At 41.6% G+C, this 22,757-nt stretch overlaps 1 protein-coding gene across 1 annotated transcript in view; it reads right to left on the bottom strand.

The window, feature by feature from the left end:
• Window positions 1-22,757, bottom strand: part of WDFY4 (WDFY family member 4) — a 191,028-nt gene that overhangs the window by 34,678 nt on the left and 133,593 nt on the right. The window contains exons 47-53 of the mRNA XM_088139404.1: window positions 20,678-20,720; window positions 14,381-14,500; window positions 14,132-14,249; window positions 10,025-10,134; window positions 2,972-3,125; window positions 2,174-2,265; window positions 579-791 (exon numbers count right to left, since the gene is read on the bottom strand). Coding sequence (XP_087995530.1) covers window positions 579-791; window positions 2,174-2,265; window positions 2,972-3,125; window positions 10,025-10,134; window positions 14,132-14,249; window positions 14,381-14,500; window positions 20,678-20,720 — 850 coding nt within the window. The remainder of the gene's footprint in view (window positions 1-578; window positions 792-2,173; window positions 2,266-2,971; window positions 3,126-10,024; window positions 10,135-14,131; window positions 14,250-14,380; window positions 14,501-20,677; window positions 20,721-22,757) is intronic.

The following is a 22,757-nucleotide window of genomic DNA, read 5'->3' as shown; positions in this document are numbered from 1 at the left end:
AGAGATGGGTCTCTCTGAATGATTTGTTTTAATTAATTTTGTTAGATTTACTGTATGTTCTACTTTAGGAGCTCAAGGCAGCATACCTAGTATCCTTTAATTTTTTCTGCAACAACCCTGTTAGATAAATTGGGGTGAGACAGTGACTGGCTCAAAGTCACCCAGTGAGCTTCTACAGCTGAGGGAGGACTTGAACTCCTGGTCCAACCACTACACCACACTATCTGTCTAGTTTCTGCTTCCAAGAACCATTTATCTCTATCCCTCCCCCAGAGGGAGAAGAGAATGAGAACAAAACATAAACTTTGGAGGCCTGAGAGATCCCCAAATTTGGATTGTGGCCTTCTCACATTAGCAAGAAAGGACCTGTGCTAAACATTGCAAAGAAGCCAGAAAATGACCATGAAGAAGTTAGAATCTCGTTCTGCTTTACCCCAACCTTCTTTCAGCAACTGGGTTACTTTTCCAAGAAATCTTGTAACAACAAATCTCGCTGTGAGATTAAAATAATTTCACTTCTTGGTAATTCTATGTCTGCTATTGCTTAATAGCAAATTGCCTACATATTTGCATTGTACCTGCTTTGGGATCTGTCCAAAGTTGCTGACAAATCCCAGGATGGTGCTTTTGATGAGAGAGTCATTAACGTTGTCCATGTGTACTCGATCACTGTAGAAGTAGGGATGAAAGACATTCACAGCCTTCATCGCAGCCGGGCCCTGCTGCTTGAAGCCAAAGATAAGATCTATCCAATGATGGAGGTGACTGCTGACGTAATCACTTTCCAGTGCCTGAAACCCAACCAAATTCATTCAGTTGCCTTGACAGCAGGAATGCCTCCTATCCCTTCTTATGGGCGAGGGGCTAAGCAGGACCCTGCATTTCTCTGCAGTTGCATACCATCATGTTTAATGAAAATGTTCCACAGGAGCTGAAGTGGTGGTGGGCAGAAACAACAGGGTCTCACATCCTCCTTGGTTTAGGTTTTTCTCAGGAAAGTATACAAAGAGATTACCAAAAATGATTTGTGTAAATGCATTTAATTAGTCTATAGAAAGGTGTGCAACCTTTCCCAGGCCAAATGCTACCCTTGGTCTTGGGATACCCCACAAATAGTGGCCAATCCATTTACATTGGAGTAAAATTACTATTTGCCAGGGATGCCTCTAACAATTTTGCTCTTCCATTAAAAATGATTATTTGGCAACTAACTTTGGAGCTCTTTGTGGGCTGCAGTCCAGGGTCTTTGGGAAGGGCACACCGAGCCCTGGGGCTTCAGATGGTTCCTTGTCAAGCCCAGCTAGAGAAGAGTTTGTGTCACCCCAAAATTAATCTGAATCAAGAAAGTTCCCTGTCAGATGTTGGGGAGGGAATGCTGCTAGAATGGTCTCCAACTGATTATAGTCTCATGTGCGAACTGCTCAGAAATTACTGATTTAGAATTTGTCTACATTAATCTTAATAACAGTTAAGTATACAAGTCCAACATATCACAATGGTTTCATGTATAATTTCTGCTACAAAATACAAAGGGGATGAGGAACAGCTGCAAAAAGGGAATCATATTCCTTTTCAGAGATTTCCCCATATACAGTGGTACCTCGGGTTACGAACGCCTCTGCTTACAAACTTTTCGGGTTGCGACCAGCTCCGGCCGCAAAAATTTACCTCGGTTTGCGAACTCCGCCTCGGGGTACGAACCAGATCCGCGGCCATTTTCTGCCGTGCCACGTGGTCCGCGGCCATTTTCCGCCTGTGCCACGTAGTCCGCGGCCATTTTTCCGCCCGTGCCACGTGGTCCGCGGCCATTTTCCGCCCGTGCCACATGGTCCGTGGCTGTTTTTCTGTCCTGCCGCGCGGTCCACAGCCATTTTCCACCCTGCCGCATGGTCCGCGGCCGTTTTTCCGTCCTTGACGCGTGGTCCGCGGACGCCGGAATGGATTAACGGTAATTACATTGAACCTTATGGGAAAATTTGCTTCGGGTTGCAAACAAATCGGGTTGCGACCAGAGTCATGGAACAGATTAAATTCGTAACCCGAGGTACCATTGTAATCTTAGAGAAAAACAAATATTTTGAGAATATTAGACTTTATCTCTGACTTGTGATTCTGATTTACTTTTGATTCTAGCATTCACAGTGTTCCAAACTGCACAGCTTTTCATACTGACCTGTCTGTGCAACCTAATAAATTTATGAGGATTTCCTCCTGCCCAAGGTGGCAAGTCCACGTCATTCAGCAAGGTCCCATCCTGCAAGCATCCTACAAGGAACAGAAGAGAAGACATTTGTGACATAAAAGAACTGACACAAAAAGCTTTCCTCCATCTGGGATCAAAGGAATATACCTATAAAGGGATGTACTTCCTCGTGAGATGAGCATTGGCTAAATTTGAAATATGAATGAATGAATGAATGAATGAATGAATGAATGAATGGAGATAAGATTATTAAGCCCTCATCAGAGGACAACTAGGATTTGGTAGGAGAAGCTGTTGGCAATGAGTCAGAAAACTGGAAGTTAACAGTGGACCAAAATACTTAGTTATCACCCCAGGCCCAAAACCCGTGGTGTGGGCTTCATGCAGGTTTGATTGCTGAGTTGCCAACCACTGTGCCAACCAATCTCTCCAGTTTTTGCCAAAAGCACTCCTAGACAGACATCTGCTGCTGAGGAAAAACAGATTTAGGCATGGACAAATTCCTCCAGGGTGTTTTAGAAGGGAATGGTGTTGAAGCAGTAGCACCTTGGGTTGCAATCAGAACTAAAAAGAAGATGAAAAAATGTGGTATTTAATGAAACATTCAGTCAACACAAAATACCAACATTATTTGCGTGTTTGAGCACAAGCTAGTCTAGAATGCTTTAATCTGAATTCCTGCACTCAAGAGGCAAATCCATCTCAATGATTCTGAAACTATGGAGTCTATGATTCTACGTGGAAATTCAACACAGTATGCCTACTTACCAAAGTCAATATGGTTGTGGTTTGTTAAAAATTCAGGGAGATAAAAGAATTCAGGTGTCAGTTCCCTAACATCAGTCATGTTGTCTCTTGATGCTGATTCCCAGGTGTTCTTCACACTGTGGAACATTCTGTCTGCAACATCAAAATCACCTCCCTGTTGAGAAAGAGAGAGGAGGAGGAAAGGGGGAAGAGAAGCCATGCTGCCATTCAGGATTTATACCTCAGATGAATGGGAATCAACATCAACCAGAATTACAAGCTGCGATTATGACAAAATATTTTAAAATGCTCAGGGAGGGGGGAATTCTGTTATTTGTTCCTTGTGTATTTGAACTCAAAGCAGCTGAATCTGAACAGAAAAGAAAAGAAAAAGAAAAAAGAGAGAGGTTTCTTAGTTCCACTTGTTATTTTTCAGTGCAAAATTGTCCTCTGGGAGCTGTTTTTTTCTGTCATAGAAGAAATCAGTAAGAAACAAGTGCTTTGGTATGGTTAAAAAGCTGTGGTTAAATGCACTACAGGATCATATCAGCATGGATCAGCATTTTTTAAATCACTGGACATGTAACTTGTGCTAGGAGAACCATCACCTTGACCTTTATTTCCCTGCAGGTGACGCAGGCCAGGAAAGGTCCTGATTCGAGCAGACAGGATTTTCCTGGGAGCAGAGCAGGCTCTGAATTATTTGATGGATGTGGTGATTACCGTCTTACTCAAAGCCTGTGTGGTGATATACCTCATCAAATATGGGCATGGACTGAATCTCTCCACTATGGGCAATTCAGTATCACTATATTGTAAGGGGTGAAGGTATATTTGAACCTCCCAAGTCCTTCTCCTCTGTGTTCCAAAAGACCATTGCAGGTTTGAACCAGGAAATTCCCTTTCTCCTCGTATTCTGTCTCAACATTTTGTGATTCACTCATTTTCAACCATAAACTTGTTTGCCAAGATTCCCAAGTTGGATTCTCTGTATCAGAGTTCACTTGACATATGAAGCCAAAACCAAGGAAACATATCCTGGTATAACGACGTGTGAATTCAGTCAATGTTTGCTGGACTTCTGGTTTCTTTAGGCCAGCGTTTTCAAAACCAAGTTCTTATATGTGATTAGATCTGAGAATTCCCACCCGTTACAACCAGTACGTTCAGGATTTCTTAGTGTCTGGAAAACCAAATAGGAAAAGGCTACTCTTTCCTTTAACACCAAGGTTCATCTACAATCAGAATACTTTTATCAGGCCAGCTTGGAAAGTTCACAATTTTTGTCTTTCAATTCATCATTTAGTTATTTTCTATGTATCCTCTGATGAGCTCTTCATATGCGTTACCTCTCCTTTTCCAGTGCTATTGTTATAGTAATTTAGTGATACAGATTAAGCTGAAAGATAATGACCAGCCCAAGATTAGCATAATAGTTGAATGAAAAATTGAACTTGTCTCTTTCAAATCCTGGTCCGACAATAAGGCAGAGTATTCCTATTTTTTCAGGCCAAGGACTACAGCTGGCCAAGGGCCACACTCAAAAAGTAGCAGGATGAGGACTATCACTGCAATTTATTTAAACATATTCCTAGATTCATGTAAGTAAACCACAGTGAATTCAATGGGAGTTCATGAATAAACACTGGAAATATTAACCTTAATTTAGCTTTTATTTTTTTTTAAAAAAACGATTCAGTAACAAGGCAAATAAAAAACCCTGATATGGTTCTGGAGTTTGAAATAAAGCTCATTTTTTTGTTCAGGACTTATGGAAAAAAGAAAAAATAGCAGGGGTCAAACTGACCAATCTTGTTAGTAGGTCTATTTAGTTGAAATGGACCTCTGTTAATTACATAATTATGGACTTTCCTGCCATTTCACCTTCAACAGGTAGTGATCACACTACATAACGTATGTGTAACATGCTCACAAAATTACCAGTCTGTGCTCAGTGATAAATTGGAATTTATACTGAGTATGTTGATTGGCTGAGGCACTAAACTTTACAGAACTCTTCTAGCTCAGAAATATTCTTAAGTCTCTTTGCATGTAGGCATGTTTGAGATCTTTACATAGATTTTCAGTAATATTCAAGTCTTGGGACTGTGAAGGCCATTCCAAAACATTGTATTTTTCTTTCCTTTAAGTACTTCATAGTCAGTTAGGATGATATTTTTCAAATTATGAAAATATCCCACCTCTCAGCTTTAATCTCTTTACTGACTGTGGGACAACAGCTTGAAGACCAAAAAAAAATCTTTTAGAACTGACTGAAACATGGTCAAATCTGCAAGACAGAACTCACAGATTGCTGCAAGTATCCACTGAAAAGTTTAGCTGGCACTGGAGAAGTTGTCCATGATACAGCGTTGCTTATATAATAATGATCTCTTTGGAAGAGTTTTCAGAAGGAACTCTTTTCTACAACATCATCGTAACAGTAATTTTTAAAAAATATGCTAATTAAATTCTTGATAATCCTGAAATGTTTTGGAACAAAGTGTTTTGAACTGTTTGGACATAACCATACAAGGTATATTTGGAGGGAAAAAGAGTGAAGCATTTGGAGAAAAGAATTCCTTGCCAACATTAATTGTGAAGGCATCTCTATAATGCTTTGAGATACTGTGGCAGCATGTGCATAGGAAATATTGTACAGGTGAAAGCAAGCATGGCTTCACTAAATTTCAACATATCCTCAAAGTTAACATTCCACAGCCAGTGAAGAACTTGAAGCTGAAAAGAGTTTGGATATTTCAGCAAGACAGGTATCTAAAACATATCTCCAAACTAACCATGAAGTGCTTACAGGAAAGAAAGATAAAGGATTTGGAATGGATTTCATAGTCCTCAGACTTGAGTACTGATCTCAAACAGGCATAACATGCAAGGAGACTGAATAATATTTCTGAGAGAGAAGAGTTCTGCAAGGAAGACTCTTAGCTGGGCACAGGAAACATTTGGAAGGTATTATTTTTGCCAAAAGAATGATACAAAGTACTGGCTGAAAGGTTGCTCAAATTTTTGCACCCTCCATATTCATGATTTTATAATTTTGAATTGGTAAACAATTACATGTTTACACAGTAAGTATGCATTCAAATTTGCAGAAATATGTCATGTTTAACTTTGTACCATCCAGAAGGTTGTGTCAGCTGCTGTTCACTTAAGGATTTCTTGAAACATACAATCTGATCAGAGATGCCAAACATTTCCATATAACTGCACTCCCTCCAAAGTGAATCAAATCATGTTCCCAGTATATTCATCTGAAAATCTAAAGGGGAAGGGGAGTTATCCCCAAAGGTAAGGGACAGCCTCGTTCTCCCTAATTGCACGACTGACTGCCCTGCCCTATGGGTAAATCTACACGAACTGGATTTTGCACGGCAAGGAACCATGAAAAGGAAGCCGCGAGGGCAGCAGGTGGATTGCAAAGTCTTTGCAGAGTTAATCGTTAAGAGGCAGCCTTACAGTTAACAGCCCCCAGAGCTACATTTCAGTTGAAACTATAGTGAATTAGAAGACAAGTCAACTATACAGAAAGTGCTAGCTAACAAGTATCTCTTTGAAACCTCTTCAACGCTTTGTGGCTTTGATCTGCATATATACTACATTGTGTCCAGAATATGTGACTGACACTTTTTCATCTGCTTTTTCAGCTTTTATGAGAGTTGATGGTAATCTCTAGAGAGACAATGTGATTTGTAATAAAAAGGTTATCTGTATTAAATAAAAATAATATCTACATAGAAAATGTTGTTAGCGCCTCAAATCTGGTTAAAGATATTACCATCCAGAAAAATGTAATTTTTTGCAGCTGTCTAATGCGTTTTGGAGAAAGTAATATCTCTAAAATGTACGCCTGTATTATTTATAAAGAAAGCAATAACTGATTTGCAGTATTTCTTATATTAACAAATGTATTTGCATATATTTGTATCAGAATTAGTGGGCTTTCTTTCTCTCAGAATACAAGACTTGCACAGGGAGGGAGGGAGGGAGGAAAAAGGCCTGGAACAACGTTGCAGGCCATTAGGGCTTTCAGTCCACGCAGGAACATCTTTCACCTCTTTGGGCTGCTTAGACGCAAGGCCTGTGAATTAAGTTTGCTCTTTGATCCTGCAGTACTAAGTGCACACAGGGCATTCTGACTGGTCGCTAAAGGGGAAACCTGACATGTTTTCATTATCACAGTTGGATAAACCTCCCTTTGAGGGATTTAGTACTTCACAGTGGATTATGAAACTCAGAATATTCTCTACCCCAGCTAAGCCGCCATTGTCATCTCTCCTACATTCCATTTCTGTTTTCTTTCTGCCAGTCTTCAACATATGCCCAAGAATTCTTTTCCCAGACTTGTGAGGACAGTTTTTAATTGTTTTTCCATATCAATAAAGGAAATCGAAAGCTTTTTCTTTAGCTCATTTTAATGTATAATATCCCTCTGCAGGACAAATCTGTCCCTGTGACTTGGAGGAACTTGTAACTCTAGATCACAGATTCCCTTAATGCCGTGTTTCTCATTAAAGAAATGCTGGCTGGGGAATTCTGGGAGTTGAACTCCAGACTTCTTAAAGTTGCCAAGGTTGAGAAACTCTGCTTTAATGTCTTTTGTCCTCCAATTTGCAACCTATTTTCATATCTATATATATAAACACAGACACACACACACATGTACATATGCACACATATACTTGCTTAGTAGCTTAACACTTAGTAAATACATTTTAGTATTTTATTCATAAAATAGTTTTATAATCCTGCTATTAGTTTTAAATATTAGTAGTTCTTTTTTAAAGGATTCTATTGCTTGCATTTATGGTGCTGGAGTGAACTATTCCTTTTATTTTTATTGATTTTAGAAGCATTTATGCTTTTTAACTTGAACCTTCTAACCTTATAGAAATAATTGTATAAAATGCTGCCAGTGACCATGACAGTAAGGATTACCAACTAAAATGGTGCAAGAGTTTGCCTGACCTTGACCTTGGCTCAGTCAAGACTCAGCTCAAGGGAAGAGCTCAGTCTTGGGTCTCCTTAATTGAGGGATGGACATGCCCAGATAATTTTTTTCTGCTGTGTCCTCATGATGTTGCCTGTCTCATTCCTATCCTATAGCTGAAGCAGCTAACGGTTGTCCTTGGTTCTTTCCATTTTAAATCAGGTTTCCATTTTTTTGCTGAGGACACGATCTGGTTGATAACATGGTCAGGGATAGGAGCTGCCCAGTTACTGCAGGCTACTTCAGGCAGCTGCAGACATACTTCCACAACCCCCACCCCACCCCACTGTGCTCCATGGACATTTTAGCCTGGGCACAAGAGAAACTGGACACACAGCTTCCACAGAGATATCTGCAGGCATAATGCACTTTCCAAAGCACTTACATGTGTCAGGTTCAGCCGGCGTGGCACTGCTAGGAAACCCGGCCAGCCGCGCTAAGCCAAGCCTACCGCCCGACCACAAGCTGGAGAAAAAGAGGAAGCGAGAGCTGCAGCTGATTAATGGGCCACCTGCAGCCACTTAACAAGGAAACCGCAGAGTGGATGTTTTGTATCCACTCTGATGAGCGCCGGGTGCTGAGACAAAGGGCAAAGCCGTGAGCCGCAGAAAGGCGACCACCGCGCGATTGAGAAAACCCCAGCTTTGCGCGCAGCTGAAAGGACCCCAGGAAACAAGCCCATGCCAGAAGGGCAGACAATCAAGGGACAATGGGATACTGGCTGAACCTGCCATTTGGACCATTAAGGGGGATTATTGGGGCACCGACAAGCCACAACATGTAACTTGATGATGGGGCGAAGCGCGGGAAGGGGAGAGCTATATATTGTAACAAGAAATGTGCCAAGCCAGTCCTGGCTTTGTTTGTAACTGTTGCGTTATGCTTGAGTAAACCTCTTTGTGCTACACACGTGTCACGGGAGTTTCTCTTGACGAACGGGGCATTCCTTACAACGTGGACTCCTTTTGAAAGAGTACTAGACTGATTTTTCAAAGTCCTACACTATACAGAAGGTGAATTTAAACCATAGTGCTGTTCTATTGCTTTGGGGTACATTATAGGCCTTCTGCTATTCCTGCCAAGGTGTTCTGTGCAGCTGCATTTTTACTGTTTTATTATTTTGGCAAGTGGGCATCATTATTTGATGTGAGCCAGGCATGACTGTGTGTTCCCCATGGACCTTCACAAGCTATTTCTGGGTGCTGCTGACCATAACATCAGAACTGGACATCATGGTCACTCCTTGGACTCCCTGATTGCTCATTGCCAACACACGTTGTAGCTCTAGCCAAAGAAAGTGCTGCTTCCTTCCATCCCTATGACTTGTCAGCGAGACTATTTCTGATCATGGGTTTAGTGCTCTTTCAGAAATAGCCCAAACGACAAGTCATAAACATGGTGTATCGCCCATGCAGCTGACAGGTGGCTAAAGATTATTCAAAGCACCACCTACACTCTCCCAATCTGACTCTCCCCCATACTAGTGAGAGAGATGGGTGGGTGCTTGAGTTGTGATGGGAGGGAAAACAAAATGGGGGAATTCACCAAACATTTTCCTCAACTCGCCCCTCATTAAATCAGTACGACAGTACCAGTCTTCTTTCTCAAACGAAATAGGAACTGGCAGTAAGGACAGTGCAATTTAGGTTGGCATGCTTTTCTGCTGATTGAAGGACTGGATTACTTTAACATTAAGCTTGTTTTGGGGGAAAAGAATCCTAGGCAACAGAAGAAAAGTGAGTGAAAGAAAAAAGAAAAGCATGTGTGTGGGGGAGAAATTAAGAGTTAATGATGAAGACGGAGCAGACTGCATGAAAATCTAACTAGCTATGCTCTAGAGTTCTCAGCTAATTTATAATACAACTCTTAGATATAACTCCCTCCCAAGGCTTCCAAATTTCTTTATATTTGCATAGCTCCTTGCAATCCTCTCTACCAGTCAGGCAGAAATGTCAGGACAGACTCAAATGGGAGGCCTTGCGCAGCTCAAAAGCACAATTTGATCAGGTGCTTTCCCATGGGGGCTGTAACCCATGTTTTGCAAGCTCAACCCAAGTTCAACCTACCTGCAAAGATTGGAAGATTTCTGTGAAGGGTTCTAGGCGAACCAGATAGGAAGCCACAATCATTGCGGAGGAATAGTGGGTACAGTAGTGACTCTGAGCTGAGAGGTTACCTACAAACAAGAAGAATCAGCTGTTTATAAACTCAATTTTTGGATAAAACCTTCAAAATCAAATAATCCCTGAAATCTGTAATAATGTGTCTTATCAAGTAAGTACTCACACATACCATTTATGGATATACCGTATTTATTGGCATATAATACGCACAGGTATATAACACGCACCTTAATTTTAAGAAGGAAGTTTGAGTAAAAAAACTTAAATTTAAAATAAATGTCTTGGAAGCAAAACAAAGGGAGCTCTGAACTTTTTGTTCATTAATATTTATACCACTTATAAGGTAAATACGTAATAAGAAAGAAAAAGCAGCACTTTTGTATGTTGTAGGCTAGCTGAGTGTAGTGTGTGTGTAACATTAGTGTTTGTTAGTGTGTGGTAATGGTAATCTGTTTATTACCATACTGGTACTTATTTCCTCCCTTCCTGCTTACCTGTCTGCAGCAGGCAGGCAGCCAAGATCTCTGGTGGACCAGTAGGGGCTAAAAATCCCTGGTGGTCTGAGTGGATTGGGGGCTACAGTAATTTATTATTAGGGAATGGCTCCTCTGTTTGCAGTCCTTAGTAACATCACCCGCATGGTCTGGTACTCAGTGTGTCAGAGCAAAGGCAGCCGGGAGAGCATTTCTTTTTTGGCAGCCGCCGCAATCCAGCGCTGCTGCTCCAGATAGCTGCAGAGGGAGGCGTGGAGACCGCGCCGCCCCGCCCCAGCGAGGGGATTGGTGCTCCTCCGAAGACTGCACCACACCGTTGGGAGCATGGGAGAGTCTGGAGACATGAGTTCTCCAGCACTCACTGTCAGAGCAAAGCGCAAAGAGCAGATCCGCAGCAGCTCCTCGGTTAGCTAAAACGGGGGGGGGGGGCAGGGAGCTGCGCGCCAGCCATTCCCCAGGCCTCCGACTTTGCAAACCAGCCGCTGTCCCAAGCGCGCTGTGCCTGGAGGAGGAAGAGTTAAGTGCCAGTGTCTGTGTGTGTGTGTGTGTGTGTGTTTGCGTGGGCACGTGTATTTGTGCGGTTTTTATTCCTCCCTGCCGCTTGGTGATTTTGAGAGACTCCCGAGAGTGGAGGAGAAATGGGCTTGGAACAGGAAAGCCAGGAGCTCCCGGGCAGAGCAGGGCGCCTCCCTCCACACCGAATCTCTGACTTTCCCCAGGCTGAGGGATCGCGCAGTCCAGAGAAGTGAGCGTTGCATGTGTGCGTGTGCGCGTGTGCGGTTTTTATTTTTGTACCCCCCCCCCCCGCGAGGGGATCTGCCTCCGAAGGCTGCACTGCGCTGTTGGGAGCACGGGAGAGTCTGGGGACCCGAGTTCTCCAGCAGCCCTGTCAGAGCGGCGTGGCGCAGCATGCGACGCCCACCTCTCCAGACTGCGCGGTCCCTCAGCCCAGGCAAAGTCAGCTTGGTGCGGAGGGAGGCGCCTCGCTCTGCCCTTTCCTGTTCCAAGCCCGTTTCTCCTTTGCTCTCGGGAGTGTATGTCAGGGCGTATAACATGCAACTAGGATTTCAGCCCCAAATTTTAGGGGGAAAAGTGAGTGTTATACGCCGATAAATACAGCAATTTATCCATAAGGTCTTGGCTTGTGCTGTATCTTTTGTATTTCTGTGAGACCTTCTTAGATGAATATCATCTGCCCGTTGGGAATAATTTGTGGTGCTTTACTGTTGCTGTTGCAAAAGGAAATCTGAAGTGACTCCTATTGTCTATGTTACTTAAGTGAGCTCTGCCCACACCAAAAATGGTTCAAGTTTTAAGGAAACAGCTGTCACCAACAGCAAACATGCTGGTACACAAAAGTCATGCCAGTGTGGGCAAGTTGGCTGGTTCTGTCCAAAATATTATCCTCAACATTAGGGCAAGTGAGGGCGGCCCCTGTAGCCTATTAATACGTATATGGAGAATGAACTGAGAATTTTAAAATTACTGAATAGATGCTAGTTAAATCATAGGCAGCACACAAACAACAAATGCGTAAGTTGTCTAATACAAATTGTGATGCTGCAAAAATGACAAAATTAGCATGGCAATGTCACAGTGCGTCCCTCAGCCTTTCGTATTTGCGTCCTGTGCAAGGTGCAAGTACCCAAGTCACAGGGTTTGTGTTGTAATGTCACAATGCAGGTTTTGTTAGTTGTCCCTCTTGTCCCCTCCTGCAGATGTGTACAGCTACCAAGATGGTGAAAAGTCTAAAAAGCAAACCCTATGAGGAATGGTTAAAGGATCTGGAAATGTTTAGCCTACAGAAAAACGAGTGAAGGGAGATATGATCATCTTCGGATATCTGAAGGGTTCTCCTACAGAAGAAGGAATGGACTGCCCCAGAAGGCGGTACCAGAACCAGAAGGCTAAAATGAGGAGTTTCAGGCTAGATGTCAGGAGGAAATTCCTAACAATGCAAGCTGTCAGCCAGCAGAATAGGCCGCCACATGATGTAGTAATTTCTTCTTTGCCAGAAGTCTTCAAACAGAAGCTGGATGTTCATCTGTCAGAGATGCTCTAGTGGATCCTGCAACAAGCAGGCGGTTGGACTAAGTGACCTCTGTGATGCCTTCCAAGACTTTGATTCTATGAACATGTGTACTAAAATTAAGAACACAGACAGCAGTGAACAGACTGTGAGTGCAATTCTGTGTCTGTATGTCCCATGCTGTGGGACTGTGTTCTTCAATAAGCAACCTCTTCCAGACAAATGTAAACAGGAAATACAGCAATGGATCTTTAAAAATAGGATTTCATCAAGCTAGGATTAAGATACGTTAGTACATGATTCAAGTGGTAAATAAATAATTTTGGATTCAAAATTTTGTACAGAATTTAATTTAAAAAGGCAAGGGATAACCAGGCATATAGAACTCCAAGTATAATCATATTTTATTTGCCAAAAATATGAACTCCCATGTGCATTAAGGCACAAGGGGAAACTTTGTTAAATATGGGTGGGCTCTACGTTTTCCAAATATTTCTTTAGTGGTCCATGCATGATTTTAGAAGTTTTGAGAAGCACTTTCTTAAAGCATTAAAGGCTAAAATCTCAAAATAACTTGGTGGTATTACAACTGGTCATTCCTTTAATTTGCCCCATTTGGGATGACACGGAAGAGGAAGTAAACCGGAATGAATAAAAAGGAGGCAGAATTCATTTCAGAACTTCTTGTAGTGATCAAACGGCTTATTTGAAAGAAAATGCAGGAGGATGAGCCCTTGTGGTGCTACAATTAAGCAAGCACACAGAAAGATTTAAGACAAACAATTAAAGAAAGGAGGTTCCTTTCAAAGATTAGCGCAAGCTCCCAATTTCAGTTGAGGCCCCCAGCATTTTCACATGTATGGAATTCTTTCACATCTTGCGAGCAAGGCTTACTTTATAGAGAGTAACTGAATTTGGTCCAGCTTGGTTTAATAAGTTGCAGTGTCCTGCAACCTCTGGTCAAAATCATTCCAGCAGCAGAACTAGCCAGTTTCTGGAAGGAAATTCAACCGCCAGACTCAGCAGATACAAGGATTTGAGGAGGGACTTTGGACTATCAAATCAAACTTACTTTGAGTGTCCTGCTTCCATATTTACAGAACCACGGAAAGGAAATATGCTGATACCTGGCAGCACAAGATCCACTATCCATAGTTGCAATTTTACTCTATTAAAATAAAGTTATGTAGGAAAGTTAAGTTACCCTAGATCACTGAAGTTAAGTTACTGAAATTTCAGAAATAAATACATTTCAGTAAGAATTCAGAAGCACACCCCAGATGAGAGCTAACAGATGGTTAGGGAACAGGCTAGTCAAGCCAGGTTTCCTGGGCTTTACTTGCCAGTGCTACTCCCCATTCTGCCCAGCTCCTAATTCTATTCTGGGTTTTGTAAGGACGGCTCTCCTGTCGCTTCCATAATCTTGTTGTAGACTTGCTTGTTGTTAGACCAGACAACTCTCTGGCCTTGCAAAAATGACAGGAGATTTGGGGTACACCATAGTGATGTTGGAAATGAGACATGTACCTTCAGTCTTCTCCACTTCTTTGAAGCGTTGGATGAATTTCTCTTTTCTCTCCTCTGTCTGTGCCCCCATTGGTTTGGAGAGGTCACGAAAGGTAGTTGGATTTGTCAGGTCTAGAGTCTGGAATACAAACACAAAATAATTTTACTCACAGGCAAACTGGGGCAGGAATTCCAGTAACTGACAGAAACAACAGTACACAGAAAATACTTTCAACAAAGCCACAGTCCAGCATTACAGAAATGGCTCACCTGGGAATGATAGTCTGCAAGAACCCACGGAAACACTGGATACTGCATGAGATCATTGTATGTACGTCCAGCCAGAGTGTTCAGGTACATAAGGTATTCAAAATTGCTGATCTCTCTCCGCTGCCATGTCATGAAAACAAGGATTATTGAATCACAGTTATGCCTCCCATAAAATGAATGTATCAATTACCAATTACCAGTCATTTTCTAAATATATTTCTCAAGGACAGTAGCTTCTGTTCTTTTCAACTAGTTTCCCTAGAAGACTCTTTCTTTCGTGCCCTTTTCTATGGATGCTCATAATGGAGTCTGGGAAGAAGAACAACCTACCACATTCCCCTTGTACTGAAACTTGGCCCAGAAGTTTCCTGGTCTGGATGCCCACTCCAACCTAGCCTGATCCAGCCATGATGAATGGAAAGAAGTGGCAATACAGTAGAATAGCAGTAATGGCTAAACATATAAGAATATATGCATGATAATGTCTCTTATAACTTATATCTCTTTGGAGCTCAATATCCCAAATTCATTGTTTGATAGTTTTCTTTACATTCTCATAACCCAAGATCTATGAAATCAGGTGTAAAGCCATAAGCTTCTCTGTTAGAGGTCTTACCCAAGTATGGATACAGGTATCTACCAGAAAGCAGCTGGCATAAGCTTTAACCACAAATTAAACACTGGTGTCCAGACCATCTCTCTATCATAATTCTATGTTTCTAAACATAGGCCGTATTTGGGATACATCTGGACAACTGCAAAAGTAGAGTATAAAAATTTAGAATGAATGATTTTATATATCTTTAAGGCTCTGGAGCACAGAAGCCACCTCTTGTGTGAAAGAATCTAAGGATTACGCTCAGCCTAATTCTATACAGAATACTTTATATGGGCCTTTAGGATAAGAACACACCAATCTGTTCTAGTGCATGTCTGACAATTTGCCACCTATGCAATTTTCATTCTCTCTCTCTCTCTCTCTCTCTTTCTCTCTCTCTCTCTCCAAAGACTAAGACCTCTGTTTTTGCCTAATTATGATCAGTTGCTATGCAATGAGAGATCCAGCCTTTGTGTTCTCCTTATTCTGTCAAGGGATGCTGAAAGAAATCTTGCCTCATCTGCATATGGTAAAACTGATACAGCTCTATTAGCTAATTTAGGGTAATGATACTCTGGATTAGAGAGGCCTATTATCAATGAATTTATACTGAAATTAAATGGGTGGAGACCAATATACATACTTTCCTCACACTCTTCTGTGTCAGAACTGCCCCTGACAAATGTTCCCAGTGGTTATTCGTGACTCACACTTAGATATTTTCACAAACTCACTGAATATGCTATAGCAGGTAGCTATCAACAGATGACAGAAAACACAAGACCCTTCCAGGCCTTGTCTCTAAAAATGGAGTCAAATGCACATTTGAAACCTGTATATATTTGATTCTGTATACAAAGACTGTATACAGAATCCCTCTGTTAAATTTCAATAATTTATCTGAAAAGATCATCCTCAGTTCGTCCTGAATTCTGCTTATTTGTCTACAGGAATGTTCTCTCTAGCCAGCCAATTTACAAAATTGCAGTTCAGGGGTCTGGTAAAACATTTGCTTTACACTCAGTAAACTGATTGGTCTATAATTTGCAGGGTCAGTCTTATTTTTAAAAAGAGTATAATTATCACAAGCCCCAATCTTTAGGTATATATGCTGCATGGTCCATATAGTGTAAGGATTTACAATTCTATATGAGCTTCCAGCAATTCTCCTGATTTCAGTTGTGAAATAAGCTTAAATATCTCTGAGGAAGTGAACAAGGGACCGTTCTAGTAATAGGTTCAATTAGGAACTTATTTCCAGAAGCTAATGCAAAGATGGAACTAAAATATTTCTCCCAAATGTCTGCTAAAATTCCACAGTCAATTGTGGGTCCATTGTGTAATGAACCCCCTTCTAATCAAATGCCAAAAATTGGCAGATTTTTTCAGCGTAACAGCTGATTCTATTTGCTACCACTTCTCTCTCAGGGTGTTCATCTTTTTCTTTCTAATTAAAGCTTTATATTGTATTTTCTGTAGGCACAACATTTGTGGAAGAACGGGGCAGTTTTCCCTCCCGTGTGCCTTGTAGCTGGTTATTGGGGCTTTTTTTGTCTTCCTGCATTCATGATCAAACCAGCCCTCAGAGCTGGACATTTGCAACCTCTCTGAACATTGTCTTGGTACAGGGTTACACAGGGTTTGAATTAGTATCCAGAATTGCTCATCAGCCATGTCTGCTGGTATTATTGCTAATTTAACTTGGTGCAACCTGAATCTAGCAGACCCAAAGTGGCTTTCTGCATCATGAAAAACCACCAAGCCCTTATATGGCCCATTTCTGCTGGGCTAGTCATTCAAATAAAGGTAGATTTGAATCAACCAGTTGAAAATTCAAGTTAGGAGCTGGTGGTCCCCAGCAAAATGGCATCATACTTTAAACACATCTACCAAATAAAACAACTTACATGAAACGATCTTATAATTGATGACTATGTTAACCTCCATTTGTTCATTCTGAATCATTCGTTCTAGTCTATTTGCCGTTTGGGCAAGGCATAATCCTCCTATATATCACAAATCCATCTTTTAATTCCAACCCAAAGTATAATTATCCCCATCACTATCCAGTGGTATGCTATTAAACCATACATACAGCCTAGTGTCATTTGAACTCATTCAAGCATTGAAATCCCCAGCTATGTTAACAGATGCTTCTGAATTAGCCTGCAAAAAATTGTGAATATATTATTCCAAATTATCCCAATGTAATTTGCCTTAGTTATTAGCCATGGTAGAGGAGTGCAGATATTAACAATTGGGAAGTATTTAATTTGAATATGACTAAACTACCTAGAAACAAATTGGCTCAGGATTGTAATCCAGTGATGAAAACTTTGTTTGGGACAAAGATTTTTGGGATACCCCTTTAACCAAATTACACTAGTGCTAGAAGTAGCTTTAAGCACTGGAGAGACAGAGCCATTTCATCCTAATGTACCTAGAGCGCAGGTCTTTTGACACAAGCCTATGTCAAAATTTGATATATAATTCACAAGTACAACCTCTGAGCTTTTGAACATCCAGCTAACAATATTCCAAACAGTAATGAAATTTTGCCTTTTCTTTGTTCATTACATCCTTAAAATGGTTTTTGTTCTTCTGCAAGATGGATACCCTCACAATGCCTTTAAAGGATGCTAAACTGGATCTGCAGAGTTTCAGCCACTGGTGTTTCAGTTGGATACTCTGGTAGTACCACAGTCTTCCAAATCTATTAAGTTTCCATATTCTTGATAAACTGCCTCTTCGTCATGAGGCTGAAAACTCAGGATCATTATTTCCTTATCTGTAAGGGTTGATAACTGTCTGGAAAAGAAGTCCTGATCATTAGTAGTATTAAAAACTATCTCTAGTTAACATCCTTCAGAGGCAGAGGGAACAATAAGTGCAGGCTCTCTTTCTCACTATGATTCAAGTGGACTTTCCTTGCTGCTCATTCTGGATTTGGGGCCACAACAGTGTACGAATTATTTCCCAGGGGTCTTTAATTAAATCAGTGTGTGAGTTTTGAATTGTGTGAGCATTAATCAACTCAGTACTGTTGGACAGATCTGCGATTGAGGAATTACAATTATCTATACAGACTCTATTGGTAGCCCTCCAATCTATGTTGGTTGAGTGTTAAACATATTTTTGGGTGAGGAATTTCTATCTGGATGGATCTGGATGGGAGCCAGTCTTTACCAGCCCAGTCAGAGAGCAATACTGTATCTTCTACTGCTTGCCTGCCAGAGTCAGAGGAAGGAATACGCAAAGCGATTGGGCGAACAATGCAGTTGCTGCCAATGCTGACTTCAGTTTTCCCATTTTAAAATATTATTCCCCTGTGGTGTGTGTGTGTGGGTTTTAAGGTAAGATCTTCTACAAGTTCAAGAGGCATTTTTCTTCTTCAGTCGTTTGGGCAGAGTTTTGTTTACTGTTATTTGGCCATGGGGGTGGGAAACAGCTCAGTTTCGTTAGGAGGTATATCTCTCATATTTCCACATGTTCCTTGACTTCCTGTATTAAATAGTTTAGTTGACTGGAGTGTTTTAAAGTTAACACCTTTGAAAAGAGTGAAAGTTTACATATCTTTGAAAACCCTTAACTGGGATTCTTTAGAATTTTAATTGGAACTTTTCATCTAAACACTCCTTTGCAGTATGGAGAACTATTTTTCTCTAAGTTCCATTGCAATTTGGCATTCATATAATTTTTTCTAAATCTCTAGGTTTAATTCAGTATTTGTGAGCTGCATTAGATTTTTATCATTGCCTTTCTATTGTGCCACATTGATACAATGCTATTTGTACTATCATTCTTTCGGTTGATGAAAGTGATAAACTCTTTTATTATGAGCTTGCATAAATCTCTCATCCATCTTCCTTCCTTCCTTCCTTCCTTCCTTCCTTCCTTCCTTCCTTCCTTCCTTCCTTCCTTCCTTCCTTCCTTCCTTCCTTCCTTCCTCCCTCCCTCCCTCCCTCCCTCCCTCCCTTCCTCCCTCCCTCCCTCCCTCCCTCTTACTGCCTATCCTGTACCTGTGCCCATCTTGTACTTGTGTCTATCCACAGGTACTGCCTTTCCTGTACCTGTGCCTCTGGTTTTCCTGCCTAAATGTAGGACCTTACTTTTCTCTCCACTGAACTGCATCTTGTTGGATAGGGTCCAATGCTCAAGTCTGTCAAGATACTTCTGAATCTTGAATCTATCTTCTGAAATGTTAGCAGTTCCTCCCAGCTTTGTGTCATCTGCAGATCTGATGAGTGCCCTTTCAATCCCCTCATCTAGGTCATTTATTTCTTCCTCGCCTCCCAGCACTGTACTTGTGAGTTGCCCGCAGGTTCCCTCCGGATCCTACAGATTTCCTCACAAGGAGCTGCCTTCTGAGGCACAAGTGGCAATCTCCTGGCTTCTCTTTGTCCAGAGAAGCTCTGCTGGCCCAGGCCAGCAATCTCTCCCTCAGCCTTGTCTCCACTATTCGGAGACATTAGTTTGCTATATTCTCCACCCATAAGTGACAACTACATATTTTCAAAGAGCATTCATAGTTTGAGATGATGCCATCCATGTTTGCACATGCTGACCAGTGAGCTAAGAAAAAATAAGTAAAGTTGTCGGTGTTCCATTATTGGATATCAGTATTATTTCACTGAACTTATAATCCACCATGGATATTTTAAACGCTTGTATATACTGTCAGCTACTGAAAGTCATATGTAAATTGTGACAATATATAAATAGAATAAATACATAAATAATATAAACAAATATATTCAAAGACCTTCTAGTTGTGAAGCTTCAGACTCCCTCCCAGTTCCCTGAAAAGGAAGTTTCCAATATCTCTGTGTTCTCTTTCATCTTCAACTCACTTTTTTTTTTTTTTTTATCTGCGCTCAGTCATTGCTGACCCTGCAGTGACTGCTTGGACGAGTCCTTGCAGTTTTCAAGGCAACTGTTTTTCGGAAGTGGTTTGCCAGAGCCTCCTTCCTAGGGCAGAGCCCAGCTGGCGAGCACAGGAGGCGGGGTTTCCGTTGCTTCGCGCCCTTTTCGGGCGCGCGCGGTTTTTCGCGCTTACCAGCAACTGCTCCCGACTCCTTTTTTGCAAGGTGCCGCCAGCATTTTTCCTCCCACCGGAGTGAGAGTCCCCATTTATCTACTCACGTGAGTTTTCGAACTGTTGGGTTGACAGGAACTGGGGAGGAAACAGGAGCTCACCCTGCTAACGCGAAGGCTGGACTCGAACCGCTGAAGCGTTGACCATTTCTGGCCAGCAACTTTCAGCGTCATTAAGCCGCTGCGCCACCGCGTCCCCCTCAACTCACTTTACAACATACTAAAGATGGCAGCATTTTAGACAGCACCACCGATTGGCCCAGACAGCTCATCTAAGAACAGGAAATGCAGTGTCTAACAAGCAGGGAATGATATTAAAACCAGGTCTCACAGCCAACAGAGAACATATATTCATTCTCCTCCTAGCCAGGACCAGATGGCTCCCAAGCTTGCTTCTTGCTTTTGCACATAAAATTCTTAACTATATAGCTTGTAAAGAAAAGGTACTATCCTTCTTGGATCAGATGGTAAACCATTTTTTGTAAAGTTGCATGTGTAACTGTGAAAAACTTAATCTTAGTCAATTGTGAAAAAATTAATCTTAGAAAATTAATTGACAATGAATTGATTGATTTCAAAGGAACAATGACAACAAAAGATTTTACCTGCCACTTCAACAGCACAGACTTTTTTCCCCCTGGTTGTTTTCTGAAAAAAAAAAAAAAATTGTGTCAATCATATTTCCTTTTCCAATGACCACAGAATGGGAACAAAAGCAGCTATTAATGCCAATTTGTGCAAATCAGTTTTGATTCCATTGAACTGGAGATCTGAGATTCAAAGAAGGCCTGATTCAATTTGTGTTTGAAGTCGGAGCACAAGCTAGGTCAATTTAAGCTGCTTTGAGAATTTTGAAAAACGATTCATCCTTTAGCTATCATGAGGAAGCATCAATATGCTTGCAGCATTTTGACAGCAGAAGGGAATGAGAACAGCAGGGATGGTTCATTCTTCAGGGGACAATAACCCTGTAAAATTCTAATGGATACTTTCAAGGGTTCACCATAGCGATTGTTTGAAATATTTCCTTGCAACTTTTAAGGCTGAAACAGCAGGGATGGACAGCACAGTAGCCTCAGAACTGTCGAACAAAGGGCATAATCTGGATGGGGTGCAACAGGCTTCAGCTGAACCCTGGTAAGGTGGAGTGGCTGTGGATTGGAGGTCCCTCTCTATCCAAGAATTTACCACCTTTGGTTCTGGACGGGTTGCACTGCCCCAGACAGACCCGATGTGTAATCTGGGGGTCCTCCGGGACTCACGACTCCTGCTCAAGGAGCAGGTGGCAGTCATGGCCAGGAGGGCCTTTGCCCACCTTCGTGTGGTGTGCCAGTTATGCCCCTTCCTAGATTGGGAGGCTCTCTGGCCACTCACTCATGTCCTGGACCTGGTTAGACTACTGCAATGCGCTCTACATGGGGCTACCCTTGAAGAGTATCCGGAAGCTACAGCTGGTTCAAAATGCAGCCGCATAGACCATCTTGGGTGCCTTTGCTGCCAGAGCTGCATTGGGTGCCAGTTTGCTTCCAGGTCCAATTCAAGGTGTTGGTTATCACTTTTAAAGCCCTACATGGCATGAGTCCAGGTTACCTGAGGGACTGTCTCATCCCCATTACATCAACCTGTCCCACCCAGTCAGGCAGAGAAGGCACGCTGCAGACCCCGTCAGAGAGAGATGGTCAGCTGGCGGGGCCCAGGAGGAGAGCCTTCTCTGCCGTTGCCCCCGCCCTTTGGAATATTCTCCCCCCAGAGGTGTGTCAGGCCCCTATCCTCCTGGTTTTCCAGAAAGGACTTAAAACCTGGCTCTGCCAGCTTGCATGAGGCAATAAGAGTTTTCATCAATCCTTGGGGTGGCTGGCGCCCTGATGTCATTCCTGAGTTATTTGCCAATTCCATTGTTCTTGGAATTTATTTATTTTTAAAATTGTTTTTATATTGTATTTTAATTAATCTTACCCCCTTTGTAAACCACCCAGAGTCACTTTTCAATGAGATGGGTGGTGACAAATTAGATAGATAGATAGATAGATAGATAGATAGATAGATAGATAGATAGATAGATAGATAGATAGATAGATAGATAGGTAGATTTGACTGAATCAATGCAGACTCAGCATCCAATTCCAATTTAAAATGCCAATGTAAAATGTAAGTCCAAATGCCAGGGACTTAAATTTGGTGGGTCCCAGGAGGTGGACCTTCTCTGCCGTGGCGCCCATCTTATGGAACATCCTTCCACTGAAGTCAGGTTAGCTCCATCCCTGTTAATGTTTCGGAAGTCCTTCAAGACCTGGTTATGTCACCAGGCTTGGGAGTCCTAGGGAAGCAGTAATATTCTAAGATGGCTCCACTATTATGGTTGATATATTTACCTTCTCCATGCCTTGTGATTTGTATATTCAATTTTTAATAATATTTTAATTTTAATAATTATTTTTATATTTTTATAATGATTGTTTTTATATATTTGTTGTTTTATTTTATTGTTGTACACCACCCAGAGTCACTCCTTGCGAGATGTAAATTTGATAATAAAAAAATAAAAACAACTTTAAAAGTTATTAAAAATATATAAAAAAAGAAACATGTTGGCACATTAACATACAGTACCACAGAGATAGGTAAGCATCAAAAGAGTTTGGCACAGAAAAGTGGCATTTGTAGCCTTGTCACTTGTCATTCTTG

Source organism: Python bivittatus, unplaced genomic scaffold (assembly GCF_059951505.1).
Source record: "Python bivittatus isolate LINGU-HERP-01145 unplaced genomic scaffold, Pbiv_v1 ctg000210_np1212, whole genome shotgun sequence".
Lineage (NCBI taxonomy): Eukaryota > Metazoa > Chordata > Lepidosauria > Squamata > Pythonidae > Python > Python bivittatus.
Note: the sequence above shows the minus strand (reverse complement) of the source record. Positions and strands in the feature narration are given on the sequence as shown.